At 40.9% G+C, this 18,439-nt stretch overlaps 1 protein-coding gene across 1 annotated transcript in view; it reads right to left on the bottom strand.

Moving 5' to 3' along the window:
- Positions 1-18,439, bottom strand: part of PLBD1 (phospholipase B domain containing 1) — a 68,970-nt gene that overhangs the window by 6,435 nt on the left and 44,096 nt on the right. Inside the window, 2 exon segments of the mRNA XM_049783698.1 lie at positions 1,097-1,237; positions 1,340-1,540. Of these exon segments, the coding sequence (XP_049639655.1) occupies positions 1,097-1,237; positions 1,340-1,540 (342 nt within the window).

Raw genomic sequence — 18,439 nt, 5'->3', positions numbered from 1 at the left:
CTGTCGCTACCTAATATGACCTGCTACTTCTCTGATCTGTTTGGCAATGGACATTTCCACATTCTTGAATCCTATTTATTGCATCGGATGTATGTTTAGTTGATTGAATCATTCCTGCTGAGAGTTACAAAAATAAATACCATACATTGTGATAGGAGGAACCAGACTGATTCCCAAGACAAGCCTGTTGATCTTGGTGCTATTCTCTCTTCTACAACTCTTGTAAACTTCCCAAACTAGTCTCATCTCTTCTCACTGACCCCTTCCCAACCCATTCAATTCTCCCTTCTCAAAAACTCATTTTATGAAGAATAAAGGGAAAACAGTTTGGCAGATAGGTCTGTCTCCCTCCATAGTTCCTTACCTCCCTTATGCACAGCCTTTCTTCTTGCCATTGAGCTAATAGTGTCTCAATCATACCAGCTTTTCTGCCTCCATTTGTTTGATTTCATGTTAAATTGGTGATCTCCTAAACCTCTGCTCAGTTAGGGTCTCACTTTGATGTCTTCAAGATTTTTGTTTTGTTTTGTTTTGGGTCACACCTGGCAGCACTCAGGGGTTACTCCTGGCTCTACACTCAGAAATTGTTCCTGGCAAGCTCGGGGGACCGTAAGGGATGCCAGGATTCGAACCACAGTCCTTCTGCATGCAAGGCAAACGCCTTACCTCCATGCCATCTCTCCGACCCCTGATGTCTTCAAGATATTTAACCCTATATGCCGTTGAGAATGCCCAGCTCGGGCCCAGTATGCACATACGATATATATTCTCTTGATAAGGCCCAGGGTTTGCTAGTTGCACCGAATCTTGTGATTTCCCCCATTTTAATAAGCAATAACATTTGTAACATTTCCACTTTCTTCCTATGACCCCATCACACAATCACAATACATTTTTCCCACCATGAGCCATATATGAGTACACACTCCATTACCAATCTCACAATGCACACACTGCCCAGCTCACCACAGAGCCACACACAATACTCCCATCTTAAACATACATTGCCTACATGCCTATATGCACACATATATTTGTATGTGTGCACATGCAACGCACACACAGACCCCTTAGACTTGGCATCCAGAAGTAGTACCTTTCCGGAGAACATCAGTTTGTTCAGAAAATTCTACATATGTCGGAATTTGCTCCACAACGTACAGAGTTCCTTTGTCAAGTCTAGACTTCGGCTTTACCTTCTTCAGGTCCAGGACCATGTACTGGTTGTTATAGGTGCCTGAAACATGGGGGGACATGAAGTAGAGTATGGATGGCTTGACTGGTTTGCTCAAAATCAAAACTAGTCATATACCTCAAAGTGAGTCTACAGGACACTTACCAGAGTTGTATTTGGTAAAGATCTCTGCCCACTCCTTGCCACCATTTGCCATCATATTGGCCACACGAACTCTCTGCCAGGCCAGGAGAGATTGGGGCACCACAAATTTCAATAAGGTTTTATTGTACACACTGTTTGTGGTCTGTAGCAATATCAAACCATTGCTGAGAATGTAAAAGTCATCCAGAGATTCCAAAAACCCTGTAGCAAAGACAAAAATACATGTCAGCATGCATATACCCAGAACATAGAACCACGATGATTTGCACAGAGCTCATATCTGCAAAAGCTGCAGCAAAGTGCATTGGCAGGTTTCAGCATGATCTGACAAAGCCTTGAGTGGAGCTGATGGGCTGGGCCTTGAAGAATTCCTTGAGTGCTGTGTGCAGAGGTCACTGTTCCAGAGTCTCCACCAAAATATTTTGTTTATTTATTTGGAGTGACATCATCAAATTAGAGCTAGTGAACCTGAGATAGAGCACAATGATTAAGGTGATGGCCTTGTAGGCTCCAATTGCCTGCATTCCATATGGTTTTCCAACCACCATCAGGAATAACCCCTGCACAATACTAGATCCCAAACAACAATAACAAGAACAGTTTCAATTTCCTAAAAGGGTGATCAAAGAACTAGAATTTTGCAAAAATGTGGGAAAGTAAGACTGTGCTTTTATTCTTACTGCTTTGTGTATTTTCCAAATTTTAAATAGAGTCAACTTGATTTGCATAAACAAGAAAAATGCAACTATAAAATTGAACACATTTTGGAATGTAGGCTATGGATGCTCTACTTTTGGTAAGTGTTGGAAAATGACACAGGAAAATCTACAAAGCCAGTCTTTATGCTTGTGTTGTGTTTTCTCATGTGATGAGTGAAACAGAGATTAAGGAACACCCAGGTCTAATGGTAAACTAGGGATAGTGTCATCAGTCGTTAACAGGAGGAACGGTCCACAGGAAGGAAGCACAGAAGAGCTTGAAGGGAAAGCTGGAAGGAACCCTCCAAGCTAACTTCTCTAATACTTTGCAAATTGTTGCCATTTTTTTGGTTTTGTTTTGTTTTGTTTTTTTTGGGGTCACACCGGTTTGATGCTCAGAGGTTTCTCCTGGCTAAGTGCTCAGAAATCGCCCCTGGCTTGGGGGGACCATATGGGACGCTGAGGGATCGAACCGTGGTCCTTCTTGACTAGCGCTTGCAAGGCAGACACCTTACCTCTAGCGCCACCTCCCCAGCCCCAATTGTTGCCCTTTAGGATCACTCCTTGTACTACCATTTTCTTAAATTAATTTCCTTTCCAACCTTAAAATATTTATTCATGCTGCACACAAGAATAGCCAAGGAACTGTGAGCTGAATGTTTGGGATATTCTTTTTTTCATTTTGTTTCTTTCTCTCCTGACATTTTTTTTGGTGGTATTAGTGAAGCTATGCTTACCAGAAGTCACACACATTTGGATGTGTTTTTCTGAGTCCTGTTTGTAGTAATCACTTGGGATGGGGGTTCCATAAGAGACCAGTGTGCTTGTAGTGGGACCTGCTCTTTGATTTGTGGTGCACATGCACAATTTAGTTGCAGTGCCTATTGGCTTTGGCACCCTTCGTTATGGCACATTCAGGATTGTACTCAACATGTGCCTGGGGTCCAACTCATGTTCTCATGATAGCAGCAGAACTATCTCCAGCCCTGAACATTTTGTCACCCCCAACCTCCCCAAAAACAAATCACAACAAAAACTTTTCTACTAACATGCAAGCTCACCCCCCAAAAAACATCCTCCACAAAAACACTTGTCTTAAAACCTCTTCAAATCACTTGACTGGACTGTGTATGCTACACAGTAACATCCCTGCAAAAGAAAGTTGAGGCTTGGAGAAGATACTGAACTCCACCAAAACCCCAGAGACTTGTGTGAGAAGGTTGGGCCTGGGGCCAGTACAATGTTCTTGACTAAGTCTGCACCCCACATTTAACATCCAGGGTCTCCCCTCCAGGGCTTTTTTGGATGTCCAGAAGAGAAAAGCTTTTTGCAACAAGGCTGCTTGGAACTGAGTCTGGAGGTTGGTGTAAGTGTTGACCATGTAGAAAGCAGGGTGCATCTAGGGTGAAAGATTTGTCAAAGATGCTTGGTGAGAAAAAAAAGAACAAGAGAGAATACAAGTTCTAGAGATAGGAGAAAAGAAAGGGTACTAAAGAACTGGGTAATCCTTCATTCACTTAGTAAACAAAAGGGTTGTATTTCTACTCTATACCTGGTTGGGACAAGTATAATGTAAATTATACAAGTAAAGTACAAGTAAATAAAATAGGGATTTTCCTTTATTTGATAAATAAGACACCAGAGCATGCACAAGGTTAGGCTGCCTTTTCATTCCCTGTATCACCACGAAGCCATCTGGTAATGTTGATTTCTGCTCTGTTCTTTGGTTGCTATCCAATGATCAGGGACTAAGTGCTGCTATTCAGCTCTAGTTAAAGATATGTTAATTCCTATAAATTAAAGTATAGGAAAGCTACCTGCTGAACCTCCACAATGTGCTCTGGGGCACAAGGCTTGGGGAACAGGCAGCATTCTTGCAGGAGTTAGCAGGCCCCTCTCTGGGAGGGTATGAGCTAGCTGAAAGCAGGAAGAGAGGTAGGCTTCATGTGGGGTGGAAGTTAGTGACAATTTTCCTTTCTCCTTTCCCAGTGGCCTGGGACCTCTGGATAGTATCCAAACGACACCACTATCTGCGGCAATCTAGAGCTGCTCTCCGGTGGAGAATCCCAGTAGGTCAGGGGTCTCAAACTCAATTTACCTGGGGGCCGCAGGAAGCAAAGTCGGGGTGAGGCAGGGCCGCATAAGGGATTTCACCAAAAAAAGTCCTCAAACGTCATTAACAGTTTTAATGATTTCTTCTGAATATGAATAGAACATTGAGTGAAGACCATGAACAGTTCTCTGAACATGGCATCTTTTGCCTATTCCTTGCTGTCAGAGACTTGACAGCGCTTCATCTCACAAATCTGAACCACATTTGGCTTTAGAGAGGAAGCAGTTGAGACCCTCAATATGGCTTAAAGATGATCATCATTAAGTCTAGACCTGTACTTTGACTTATTGAAGTTTAATGTGGAGAATAACTTTTCACACAAATATGTGCTCCCAAAAAGGCACATGGTGCGCTTGAATATTCAGGAAAGCTCAGGGAAGCTGGGGGGCAATTCTCTCAAAAATTGCCCATGCATGTCTGCTTTTCCACTAATCTCCCTGAACTTGGCTTTGAGATCAGAGTTGCATTGCAGGTCAATGAGTTCCATTTGAAGCACAGGAGGGGCATCTTGCACATCAAAGGAAAAGGGTCCACAAAAATTTGGAAAGTGGCTCTGTGCATTTAAAAGTCTGCAAATCTGTGATCAAATTCCTTCTCTAGCTTAAAACTAGCATCAACATATTTCTCACCACTGAATGGTATGCCTGCATCCACAAGTTCCTTGCATGCTGGGAAATGGCAAAGGTTTGTCTGAGAGAGCTGGGATTTCCATAACACAAGTTTTGTGGAGAATGCTTTCACGTTGTCATAGGCAGCACTGATAAGCTGACCCGGGCCTTGTAACATCTTGTTTAGTACATTCAGCTTAAGTGTGATGTCAACAAGAAAAGCTAAGTCCATGAGCCATTTGTGATCACTCAACTCAGAAACAGCATTCCCATCCTTCTCCATGAAGGTTTTCACTTCTCTCAACTCAAAAAATATTTTCATGGGCCCGGAGAGATAGCACAGCGGCATTTGCCTTGCAAGCAGCTGATCCAGGACCTAAGGTGGTTGGTCCGAATCCCGGTGTCCCATATGGTCCCCCGTGCCTGCCAGGAGCTATTTCTGAGCAGAGAGCCAGGAATAACCCCTGAGCAACGCCGGGTATGGCTCAAAAAACCAGTATATATATTTTATATATATATATATACATACACACACACATATATATACACACACACACATATATACACACACATATATATACACACACACATATATATACACACACACATATATATACACACACACATATATATATACACACACACATATATATACACACACATATATATACATATATATTTTGTTCAGGACATTTCCCCTGCTGAGCCAACGTACCTCGGTGAAATAGAGCACATTTGGGGCCGGGCGGTGGCGCTCGAGGTAAGGTGCCTGCCTTACCTGCGCTAGCCTAGGAGACGGACCGCGGTTCGATCCCCTGGCGTCCCATATGGTCCCCCAAGCCAGGAGCGACTTCTGAGCGCATAGCCAGGAGTAACCCCTGAGCGTCACCGGGTGTGGCCCAAAAACAAAAAACAAAAAAAAAAAAAAAAAAAAGAAATAGAGCACATTTCCTCTAAAAAAAAGCACGGAACCTCCTGTGCTTTAAGCCCCTGGATCTGATTTGGTTGATGCATATCACAACAATAGGCATCACATTGTCACACGGCAGGCATTTACTGCAAAGGGCCTGCTGGTGGATAATGCAGTGAAGAACAATGGCCTTCTCTACATCCTCCTCTTCAAGGGCCATGAGTTTGAGACCCCTGCAGTAGGTGGATTCATGGATTCATAGCTCACCAGAGTGCTCAGTGGTTTCTAACTGTAGCACCCTCAATGGACACCAGAGGGCAATCACTTCATCTGTGTAAGCCATTGAGTACTGACAGGTTAGTGCTGCCTTTCCAAGAAGGGGATTTATTAAGGATTAAGTTAAGTAGGCCCAGTGTTTATGAAGCAAAGGAATAGTGTTTATGAAGCAAAATACTCTATGATATGATATGATATGATATGAATTTTGTAGGTTAGTATTAACTTTTAGAAAAGGAAGAAAGCCAGCAAGAGGACAAAGTCCTGCAACAATGGCAACAAATGTTTCTGCTTCTCTAAGATTCAGTTCTTCCTCTTGACTGGATAGCAATTTGGGAAGGCAGATCACTTTAGTTTCGGTAAAACAAACACAGCACAGGAAAGGCAGCCTGCAAATAACACTTCCTAATACATATCTTGTCGAATTGTATTAAGAAGTGAAACGGGCCGGAGAGATAGCATGGAGCTAAGGTGTTTGCCTTGCATGCAGAAGGTCGGTGGTTCGAATCTCTGCATCCCATATGGCCCTCTGAGCCTGCCAGGAGTGATTTCTGAGCATAGAGTCAGGAGTAACCCCTGAGCGCTGCCATGTGTGACCCAAACCACCCCCCCAAATAAGTGAAACAGAACCCATATTTTAAGCTCAAAATTTTTTCACAAAAACAAACAGCCTAGCACCTTTCATTCCATTTACATTGATTGATTGCTTAGTACAATCCAGAAAAATTTAGTCTTCTAAATGAATGCATTTGAACGCCCATTTGCACACTGTATGCATTAATGGCTCCAAATCCCAAACACACTTTCTTGCCAAGAGAGTAGAATCAGTGTGGGCAGTGTCAGATCAGGGTCGTGAGGATCAGAGTCAAACTAGACTGGGCAAGGGGCTGAGCAGCATTTTTTCATTACTCCCCCATTCCAGCTCCTCTGTAACAGGATATTTTAGCTTCAACCAGCAAGACAGGTTGTCTATTTCCCCACTTCTTAAGTCTAGGCTGAATTTGGAGCTTGATCCAAGAGAACCTGCAAACTTCTGCTCACTCTCCTGAAAGTGTTGTAAATAAGTCTAGTCCATCTTGGTCATCATATGAAAAACCCCACGAAGGAAAATTCATCATCTTAGCAAGACCAGCTGCCAGTAGCAGACCCCTAACATGCAAGAGAATTTTCTCCAGGCCAACAGCACCCAACCCAGGGCAACTCTTGGTACCAATATGTGATAATCACATCATGTGATTATTCCTAAAGGTGGGAGTGAGGATTATGTTCTAAACAGCAACCCAATTGCACAGTATGCTTTTGCTTTTGAAATACTTGGCTGCCATTTGACTTGAACACAGATGGTTATGACATCCTGGGAACACTCTTTACCCATTTTAAAGTAAAATACCACGATACCATGCTTGGTCATCCTGCTCAGCTCTTTCCCACTCCCGAAGTGGATCTGTATCACGTCTCAGACCTGCCCAAAGCACTGACCTGTCCTGGTCTGACTTCTCTAAGTCCATCTGATGGTTCATCAATAAGCAATGTTTAATCAACTATCATATTTCAAGCACTGTACCACAGTTCCCAGTCCAAAGACGATTAAAATTCCCTTCGTAGCTTTTACAAGAAACACAAGTCCAAGTTGCCTGCTGCCTGCTGCCCTTTTGCTGGGAGTCCCTGCAGCTTCTGCCATACTTGGGCCCTAACATTGCTCTCTGCAGCTGAAAGATTTCCATTGGCACTCTAAGAAAGTTTGTGGGCTCTTAGATCCTACCTAGATCCTGAGACCAAACAGCATTTTGTTATGTCCCTTCTATTCTGGATTCATCTTTTTTGGGGGTGGGTGGAGTCATACCTGGTGGAGCTCAGGGATTACTCCTGGCTCAGAAATCGCTCCTGGCAGGATCGGGGGACATTATGGGATGGTGAAATCGAACCAATGTCTGTCTCGGGTTGGCCTACCGCTGTGTTATCTCTCTGGCCCCTGGATTCATCTTTCACTTTCTAACAAATTTGTTAATTGCTTTTCTTCCTGCCAAGATGCCTAACCGGTACCAATTTTCACTTTTCCTTCCAAAGATTCTCACAATCCTGCCAAATTCTGCTATAAGGACTGATTTATATGGAAGATTTATATTCTTTTTTTTTTTTTTTTAATTTTTTTTTATTTAAACACCTTGATTACATACATGATTGTGTTTGGGTTTCAGTCATAAAAGGAACACCACCCATCACCAGTGCAACATTCCCATCACCCAAGTCCCAAATCACCCTCCTCCCCACCCAACCCCCGCCTGTACCCTAAACAGGCTCTACATTTCCCTCATACATTCTCAATATTAGGACAGTTCAAAATGTAGTTATTTCTCTAACTAAACTCATCACTCTTTGTGGTGAGCTTCCTGAGGTGAGCTGGAACTTCCAGCTCTTTTCTCTTTTGTGTCTGAAAATTATTATTACAAGGGTGTCTTTCATTTTCTTAAAACCCATAGATGAGTGAGACCATTCTGCGTTTTTCTCTCTCTCTCTGACTTATTTCACTCAGCATAATAGATTCCATGTACATCCATGTATAGGAAAATTTCATGACTTCATCTCTCCTGACAGCTGCATAATATTCCATTGTGTATATGTACCACAGTTTCTTTAGCCATTCATCTGTTGAAGGGCATCTTGGTTGTTTCCAGAGTCTTGCTATGGTAAATAGAGCTGCAATGAATATAGGTGTAAGGAAGGGGTTTTTGTATTGTATTTTTGTGTTCCTAGGGTATATTCCTAGGAGTGGTATAGCTGGATCGTATGGGAGCTCGATTTCCAGTTTTTGGAGGAATCTCCATATCGCTTTCCATAAAGGTTGAACTAGACAGCATTCCCACCAGCAGTGGATAAGAGTTCCTTTCTCTCCACATCCCCGCCAACACTGTTTATTCTCATTCTTTGTGATGTGTGCCATTCTCGGGGTGTGAGGTGGTATCTCATCGTTGTTTTGATTTGCATCTCCCTGATGATTAGTGATGTGGAACATTTTTTCATGTGTCTTTTGGCCATGCGTATTTCTTCTTTGTCAAAGTGTCTGTTCATTTCTTCTCCCCATTTTTTGATGGGGTTAGATGTTTTTTTCTTGTAAAGTTCTGTCAGTGCCTTGTATATTTTGGAGATTAGCCCCTTATCTGATGGGTATTGGGTGAATAGTTTCTCCCACTCAGTGGGTGGCTCTTGTATCCTGGGCACTATTTCCTTTGAGGTGCAGAAGCTTCTCAGCTTAATATATTCCCATCTGTTAGGAAGATTTATATTCTTACACTTCCAGTCCATGCTGGAAGCTTGAATCCCTGGCAGTGGTCCACTTCAAGTTATAAGCAAGATTCTTAAGAGTTGTATAGTGAAGATAGGTTTATCTTTATCTAATTAACATTCTGCTATTTATTATCATCCACAACAAAATTAAATGTTTCACATCAAACATTTATTTATTATATTGTTTATTTGTTTATTGTTTCATCCCTTTATCTTATGGCTAATAAGGTCTATCAGGGTAGGAACTTTTTCAGTATTGTTCACATCAACACCAAGAAAAGAATTGACACAGAGGTTTCCAAAAAAATAACTCTCAAATCAAAGGAAGAACAAGATTAACTTTTACCAGCATCTAGCTTTTACAGGGCAGGGAACATATCTCTTCAGAGTCTTTTGGAATTTGTAACTTTGTTCTTGGTCCATACAGTACAGACTGTGGGGTCATTCCCAGCAGATGTGATGGAAGCAATAGTGAGTCAGGCCAGTGGTGACAACCCAAAACACTGTAGGGCAAAGACAGCAGCAGCACCATGGAGAAGAGAGAGCTGCATCGTTGGACAGGGTGGGACTGGGGAAGTCCTTCTGTATGGGGCATCAGGTGGGATTTCTTGAAAGATAAAGAGAGGAAACTTCCTGGGTTCAGTGGAGAAAGATGATCAGGATAGGTGTGTTCTGATCCAAGTCATCTTTGTCCCAATTGAGGCTAAGAAGATGTGAAGAATCCAAAAACGGATGGTAAGAAGCAGAAACGAAGTTCCACAAGACTTATATGCAATCCTGTGCAATAAGTGTCCCAGATCTACTTTTGCTCCTTATTCTACCTTGATTCTTTTTCTTTCTTTCTTTTTTTTTTTTTTTGGTTTTTGGTTTTTGGGCCACACAGGATGACACTCAGGGTTAACTTCTGGCTATGCGCTCAGAAATCGCTCCTAGCTTGGGGGACCATATGTGACACCTGGGGATCGAATAGCGATCCATCGATCCATCGTAGGTCAGACGTGTGCAAGGCAAACGCCTTACTGTTGCGACACTGCTCTGGCCCCTTGATTCTACTCTTCAAAAGCAGAAAATATGAATTTTGGCATAAATTGTGTATTGTTTGCCTCTATTACAGTGCTATCTTATGACCTAAGTATTTTAAAATGGTAGCATAAAAATAAAAGCATTTATAATTCATTAAAAGTGTTTTTAAACACTTATACTTTAGTATCCATGAATTAGATAAGCAGATTTATCACTATGAATATGGCGGTCATGGATTATGAAGGAGTTATCACCACATTTTCTTGGTTCTTTAATTCTTTCTGTACTCCCTCTTTCAAATTTAAACCTCAAATGCAAAGCAAGTTGAACCAAGTCTTTGCTTGAGCTGGCTCTACTAGAAAGACCTAAAGTACTCGTTTACAGATGCACCAGCCCAGATCAGCTGAACTAGAATTCCTAAGGAACTTGTGTTTTTAGCAAGGCCCACAAGAAGTTCTAAATTGAAGGACTATGTTATAGGCAGTGGGGAGGTAATGGGATGCTGGAGATGTTGGAACACCTGTGTGCTTGGGAAAACACACTAAATGCAATCTTGGGAGTTTATAGATAATTAAACCTGAAGCTGTGGCCTCATTACTGGAATCCTCAATTAAAACACTTTGAATTGGTTCCAGCTGTTGTTCTCACGAAAGCAACCTACCCACCTAGCATACCAGGAGGCCCTCAAAGCTCAAGGTTCTTTGACGCTTAACTATTTAACTTAAATGCAAACTGAAAGATATTTGAGAAAACAAACATATAGCTAGGCACTTAATCTGTTTGAACCCCACCCAGATCCTGAGGGAAGGTAAAAAAAAAAAAAAACACTTTTAACTTTTCTGAGTCTGTTTTTTTGAGAAAGGCAGACTAAGATGGTCTTGTCAGGTTCTGGTGAATAATAAATGACCTAATACACCAGATGTTTGCCATAATATCATCGCAGTATTAAATATAAAGAGTTGTTTGTTTTTCAATTTAGTAAGGGTAGCAAAAGCAACCTAATTAAAATGTGGGTGCTGCCTCATTCCCTTGGAATTAGGTGCTTATAGTCAAAGTGACAACAAAGGATTAACTTTAAGGTCCAACTCCTGAGTACACTGATCTGCATAAGAAATACCTTGCTAACAATTCCTGAATACTTTGGACTCTTGCTTTCAAATCAAGAGTACAAAAGGAAGGCAGTATGGTCACAAACCAAGGGGGCTTGGTAAAGTGGTTGACTGCAGGCAGACCTTCATTTACCTCAATCCCCGTCTGCTTTGAGATTTTACCATATGCACATACACGGTCAAAATCTGCCTATCAGGGGCCAGAGAGATAGCATGGAGGTAAGGTGTTTGCCTTTCATGCAGAAGGACGGTGGTTCGAATCCCTGCATCCCATATGGTGTCCTGTGCCTGCCAGGGGCGATTTCTGAGCATAGAGCCAGGAGTAACCCCTGAGTGCTGCCAGGTGTGTCCCAAAAACAAAACAAACAAACAAACAAAATCTGCCGATCAGACTCCTTTTTGACTTTTTTCTTTTTATGCTTCTTCCTTCTTTCCTTTTCTTGGGGGAAAGAAATAACAGGGGTTTGAACCATATCTGGGGGTACTCAGGACTTACTCCTGGCTCTATGCTCAGGGATCACACTCTGGGCAGTATTCAGGAAACCATATGCTGTGCCAGAGATTGAAATGGAGTCAGCAGCATGCAAAGCAACTAAGTGCCTTACTCCCTGTACCATCTCTCCAGCCCCACTACCTTTCCTTCTTTATGTTTCTTCTTTCTTGATAATCTATGAGTAAATATTTATTCATAGATTACAGTAGTCAAGGCACTGTACAGTTCCTGGGAACATAGACGGGCTGTGCAATAAAAGCCCTAAAAAAAAAGTGTGAAGCTCAGAGTAAAGACAGCTTTCTTGTCTGGGATTTAGCAAAAGCATCAAAGCAAAGTTCTTGTGATACCTCTCATTAAGAAGAAATAATTTGTAAAATGTATTAAGAAGGCAATAAAAGCCTGCATCTAAATGTGTCTATACTAAGAAAAGGCAGTATCCAGAAACTGCATGATTTTCCCATACATAAAACACTAAAGCGATGTTTAAAAAACTATAGTTGCTAGAAAGTGACCAAAAAAATGAGAAGAATAAATTAAATACTGGGCATTATCTATTAAGAATGAGTCTGTTTTCCTTATTTGAATGCACTTCCCTGTGCCCTGTCCCCTCCCCACTACTGAACACTAAAATATTAAGCCCAATTTTTTTAGCACCAAAAAATAAGAAAAAGAGGAACCAAGAAACAAAAAAAAAAACCCATGAAATAATGAAAATAGCAAAATGAAATATTAATATTAAATGTAAATGGGCCAAGTATTTCCAACATATGCAGAGATCAGACTTGATTTTTAAAATAAGATTCAAGGGGCCAGAGAGATAGCACTGTAGTAGATAATTCACCTTGTACCTGGCATCCCATATCTGAGCAAGGAGAGATTTCTGAGCGCAGAGCCAGGAGTAACCCCTGAGCATCACTGGGTGTGGCCCCAAAACCAAAAAAATAAAAAATAAAATGAGATTCAAGAAAGCCGGGCCCGGAGAGATAGCACAGTGGTGTTTGCCTTGCAAGCAGCCGATCCAGGACCAAAGGTGGTTGGTTCGAATCCCGGTGAGCAGACAGCCAGGAGTAACCCCTGAGCATCGCCGGGTGTGGCCCAAAAACCAAAAACAAAAACAAAAAAAAAAAAGATTCAAGAAAGCCTATAAGAAACATCCATTACTAAAACAACAACAACAACAACAACAACAACAACAACAACACATCTATTACTACAAAGAACTGATTTAAACACAAATAATTGGGGTTGCTTCTGGCTGTGCACACAGGGATCACTCTTGACTATTACTGGGAGACCACATAAGGTGAGAGAGATCAAATCCTGTTAAGAAAAGTGCAAGTGGGCCTGGAGAGATAGCACAGCGGTGTTTGCCTTGCAAGCAGCCGATCCAGGACCAAAGGTGGTTGGTTCAAATCCCGGTGTCCCATATGGTCCCCCGTGCCTGCCAGGAGCTATTTCTGAGCAGACAGCCAGGAGTAACCCCTGAGCACTGCTGGGTGTGGCCCAAAAACCAAAAAAAAAGAAAAAAAAAAAAAGAAAAAGAAAAGAAAAAAAAAAAGAAAAGTGCAAGTGCCAACTGTACTATCTCTCTGGCTTCTGATACAGGGAAGTTTTGTAGAAGAAACAATATGCAGCAGTAAACAATATATGCAGCAGTAAACAAAGTAAACCTGAAATGGCTATATTAATCTAAGATTTTATATATTTTAATATATTTTATATATTTTAAGACAAGAGAATGTACTAGTCACAGGGAGGAACATTTCATAAAGATAAAGCATTACCAAACAAGGAATTAATAATATTTATTAATAATGACAAAATAATAAAATTTGTAAAGCAAAACTTAAAAAAATTAAATAAAATGAGCAACAAAGTATCTCATAGTTAGAGGTGTAAAAATTTCTCTTTTTCTGACAACATAAGGAGATAAACATATTAATAGTATGCAGTCACCATGCCTGCTTGCAGCCAGCTCCACAGACTCAAAATAGAGTATACCAAGCCATAAAAAGTCCTGTGTATACTGGCTATACTACTGAAAACAGCAATTTCCAGAGAAGAGGGTGGGCCAAAGCCCTGCTCTGTTGAAGCCATGCATTCTGAACCTACCACCCACAACCACCACTTCTTCAGTGGCCCATTCAGAGTTCTGCAGAGATGTCAAATCAACCAAAACTCCAGGTATGCTGGTATTTGAGACTTTATTGGAGTGAGTGCAGGAACCCTCTCCCCACCTTCTTGTACTTTGGAAAGACCTGGCAGCCAAAACCACACCCCACAAAAGCTGCAATATCAGCCACAGAGCATGGAATTCTTGGACTGCACAGCCACATATGTGGCTGCACAATAACTCAAAATGTTTCTAATACTGTCATCCTAGTAGGAACACACCAATTTAGATGTCAACATGGATAAATAGGAACCTAATATTAAAAATAAACTAAAAATAAATCAAATAATAGAAAATCAACTAGCAACATGTTATTTTTACCCCCAAATGCACCAATAATATAATATGGCATCTTTTTTTTTTTTTTTGCATAGGCACACTAAAATGGGGGAACTCTTATGTATAGATAGAAGTTCTTATCTAATAGGGATAAAAACCCATACATTTTATAATGCAGGGGGCACCTTCCACCCTGAACATTTGTCATGGAGACTTAGACCTCATGTGATTGGACATCGACTGTCCAATCCTAAACCCTGGATCCCAACCTCAGAACTGGCACATTTCTCTGAGCCAGAAATCAAATTCCCCCTGCAGTAGGCCCTAATACTGCTCTGGTACCAACTTGCTCCAGGTAGGTTTTTATGACATGATGGCAAGGAAACAGCAACAACTTAATTTAAGGGCAGGTTGTCCTACCAACTACCTAATAGTGAGATGAAATCAGAAGACCCTTCATTCTAGAATCTGTGCAAAAACCAGGATCTCTAATTACAGAAAGCTGACTATGACAACTGTGACTGAGCAGAACTTTTCCTGGGACCATAAAAAAAGATGTTATCCTAGTCTTTGTCCTAGGATCTGTGCTAAAACCAAGATCCCTAACTACAAAAGACTGACTGATAACTGAGCAAAACTTTTTCTGGGACCATAAAGAAAGACCTTGGGGTTTGACAACAAACATGCCCAGAGCGTGTAGTCGGTCTTATGACTGACTTCAAGGGTAGAGACACCCTGTATCTCTTAGGCCAAGGGAATTTTCTTTCTAAATTCTCCAAAGTTTACTGCACCTATGCCAAAAAAGAAAATCTTGCCATATGTTCCCCCCTTTTCTTTTTTCTTCTTCTGGCAGGTGCTCAGGGGTTATTTCTGGCTCTATGCTCAGAAATCATTCCTGGCAGGTTCTTGGAACCATATGGGATGCTGGGATTCGAACCACAGTCCTCCTGCATGCCAGGCAAACACCCTACCTCCATGCTATCTCTCTGGCCCCATTTTTTTCTTTTACTTTTATTTATATTTATAGCTTCTAGGTAGGGGCTCCCGCCTTTTTTTTTTTTTTACAGAACCATAGAACATAAATTATCTTATTCTGCCTCATATTTCTTTTTTTTTTTTTTTTTTTTTTTTTGGTTTTTGGGCCACACCCGGCGGTGGTCAGGGGTTACTCCTGGCTGTCTGCTCAGAAATAGCTCCTGGCAGGCACGGGGGACCATATGGTACACCGGGATTCGAACCAACCGCCTTTGGTCCTGGATCGGCTGCTTGCAAGGCAAACGCCGCTGTGCTATCTCTCTGGGCCCTCTGCCTCATATTTCTATGTCTTCCTACAAATTGAGGGGAGAAAAAAGTGGCTGGGACCCAGAGGCCAACCGGTCTGAGGAGCATTGAGTGGAAATAAAAAAATGGTCAGACTTAAATACCCAACCCAAGTCAATGACAATAGAATCAAGAGACCCAAACTATAACAGACGAATAGCATGTTATAAAATGGACCTGTGACACGAGGAGTCCAGGGGGGCTAAGAGTGGAGAGATAGCACAGCGGCGTTTGCCTTGCAAGCAGCCGATCCAGGACCAAAGGTGGTTGGTTCAAATCCCGGTGTCCCATATGGTCCCCCCGTGCCTGCCAGGAGCTATTTCTGAGCAGACAGCCAGGAGTAACCCTTGAGCACCGCTGGGTGTGACCCAAAAACCAAAAAAGAAAAAAAAAAAGAAAAAAAGAGTGGAGGTATGGGCTGCATGCTGGAAACTATGGTGGAGGAGGTCAGCACTAGTGGTGGGAATGGCCCTAATTCACCGTCACTATGCACCTGAAATTCAACTGTGAAAGACTTGTAATTCGCATCGTTCTCAATAAAAAAAGAAAAGCAACTAGCAACAAATAGCCTAACAAGCCTTCTGACAATGGCTTAATGATCTCATTGTGAGATACATTAATTTTTCACAGATTTTCTTATTGCAGTACTTTTAAAATTAATTTTATTACCACTTACATGTAAATAAGCAATAACATCATTTTATGCCTGTCAAGGAAGCAGTCTCAGGAATAGGTAGGAATTCAGGGACAACGGAGGAGGAAATTTTACATTGGTGGTGGATTGTCTTGAAACAAATGTATTATGAGCAACTATGTAATAATGGTCTTTAAATACATTTATAAAAATAATTAGTAAGCATATACATGATTTCTACTGAGTGCAGAACCAGGAGTATCCCCTGAGCACCACTGGTAAGAATTTCACAAAATGCAAGGACTCATCCTTACAAAATCATTAGTTCAAGTAGAAGAGAGATACATTTTTATAATTTTATAAAAGAAATCCATAAAGAACCAGAGTAATAGTATATTGAGTAGAATATTTGCCTTGCATACAATTGATCTGAGTTCAGTCCACAGAACCCTATATGATTTCCTGAGCAGTGCCAGAGTGATTTCTGAGTGCAGAGCCAGGAGTAAGTCCTCAGCACTGTTGGGTGTGCTCAAAAACAAAACTAATTAAAAAAGGAATCCATGAAAACCTAACAATTATCATTAAATTTAATTGCAAAAGGACTGAGTACTTTTTCTTTGATGATGAGAATTAGGTCAAATTTACATACACCTTTAATCTTTATCCTAGAGATTTCAGTGAAATCACATAAAATAAATATATTTGAGAAAGGAAGAAATAAGAGGCGATTTTTATATCGGAGATGGCATGCTTATCTATACAAAAATCTCACAAAATCACTAAAATAAAATAACCCATTTGAATGGATAAATGAATTCAGAAAGGTCTCGCAGGATAAAAAGAATCTATACAAAACCATAAACCCTATTTCCAATTTGTGGTAGTTTTAATTTCAACAAAACAGATTACTCTCTTTCCTTCAAAAAGGTTCAACTTTCCTACCCAACTATTTAACCTCCTTGATCACTGATCACTACAATGACTTCTAATAAATAGAATGTGGTGTGGGTGACAGTAAATATGCATCTGACTAGGTCACAATAAGCTTAGCAGTATCTGCCTTGTTCTTTTAAATCACTTGGTCCAAGTAAAGAAAATCTTGGTCTTGAAGATGTTAGAAGGGTCCATGGAAAGAACGCGTGGAGGGAAAACCATCTGCCAGCACCAGTCCTTCACTCTGTAAGTGAATTTCCGCCAACTTCAGTCATGCCAACTGAATTTGTGTCTTCTAGTAAGTCTTATGTACAATGTACATAATCTCTATGAGCCTAACTATTTAAATCCTGATCCTGGGCCATGAGATGGTGCAAAGCGTTGAGTTCAGACCTTACATGCAGGAGGCCCAGGTTTCCATCCCTGATATCACATGGTCCCCTGAGCACCACCAAAAGCAACTCATGACACAGCTAGTATGTCCCCAAAACCCAAAACAAATAACTCTACACAGAAGCCATGAAACACAAAATGATTATTGTTAGTCACGTCCCTTGTTATGGGAATGATTTGTTCACTGCTATAAATAACCAATGTGTAAAGACAAGCAATGACCTATTAGATAAAAGGAATAAAATCAGATTCCTAACTATTGACTTCAAAAATATATAGGATTCAAATTCCCTTCCAGGTATATAAGAATCAGATATGAAAAAAATGACAAAGCCATGCAGAAATTACAAAAGGCCTAGAAAACATTGATTTTTTTTCTTCATTGACTCAACTCATGCAATTGACTTTCTTTAAAGCCTCAATGCAACCAGTAGATCTTTATGTTGAGATTTTCTTTTTTTTAAATTATATCTTTATTTAAACACCTTATTTACAAATATGATTGTAGTTGGGTTTCAGTCATGTAAAGAGAGTTTCATGTGTTACTGGCTACTTTTTTCCATGCAGACATTCTCTAAGAGAGATTTCTTAGTTCCTTGGTTCTTTACTAACTCTCTCTCTCTATGTATATATTTGGCTTTTCTTTTCTTTATTCTTACCAGTTCTTAGAATATTCAAACTTCTACTAGAGAGTGAGTAGTACCCAGTGCTGCTAGCACCGAGTGCATTTTTCTTAGACTTTCCAGAACATCAGGTGCAATGCATTATATATTGGGGTTGTGTGTTGGGGGGGGGGTCCTCTACTGGTTGGAAAGTATATTTCTTTTATTTTTATTTCTTTTTGTTTTGTTTG

This window comes from Suncus etruscus, chromosome 11, assembly GCF_024139225.1.
Source record: "Suncus etruscus isolate mSunEtr1 chromosome 11, mSunEtr1.pri.cur, whole genome shotgun sequence".
Lineage (NCBI taxonomy): Eukaryota > Metazoa > Chordata > Mammalia > Eulipotyphla > Soricidae > Suncus > Suncus etruscus.
Note: the sequence above shows the minus strand (reverse complement) of the source record. Positions and strands in the feature narration are given on the sequence as shown.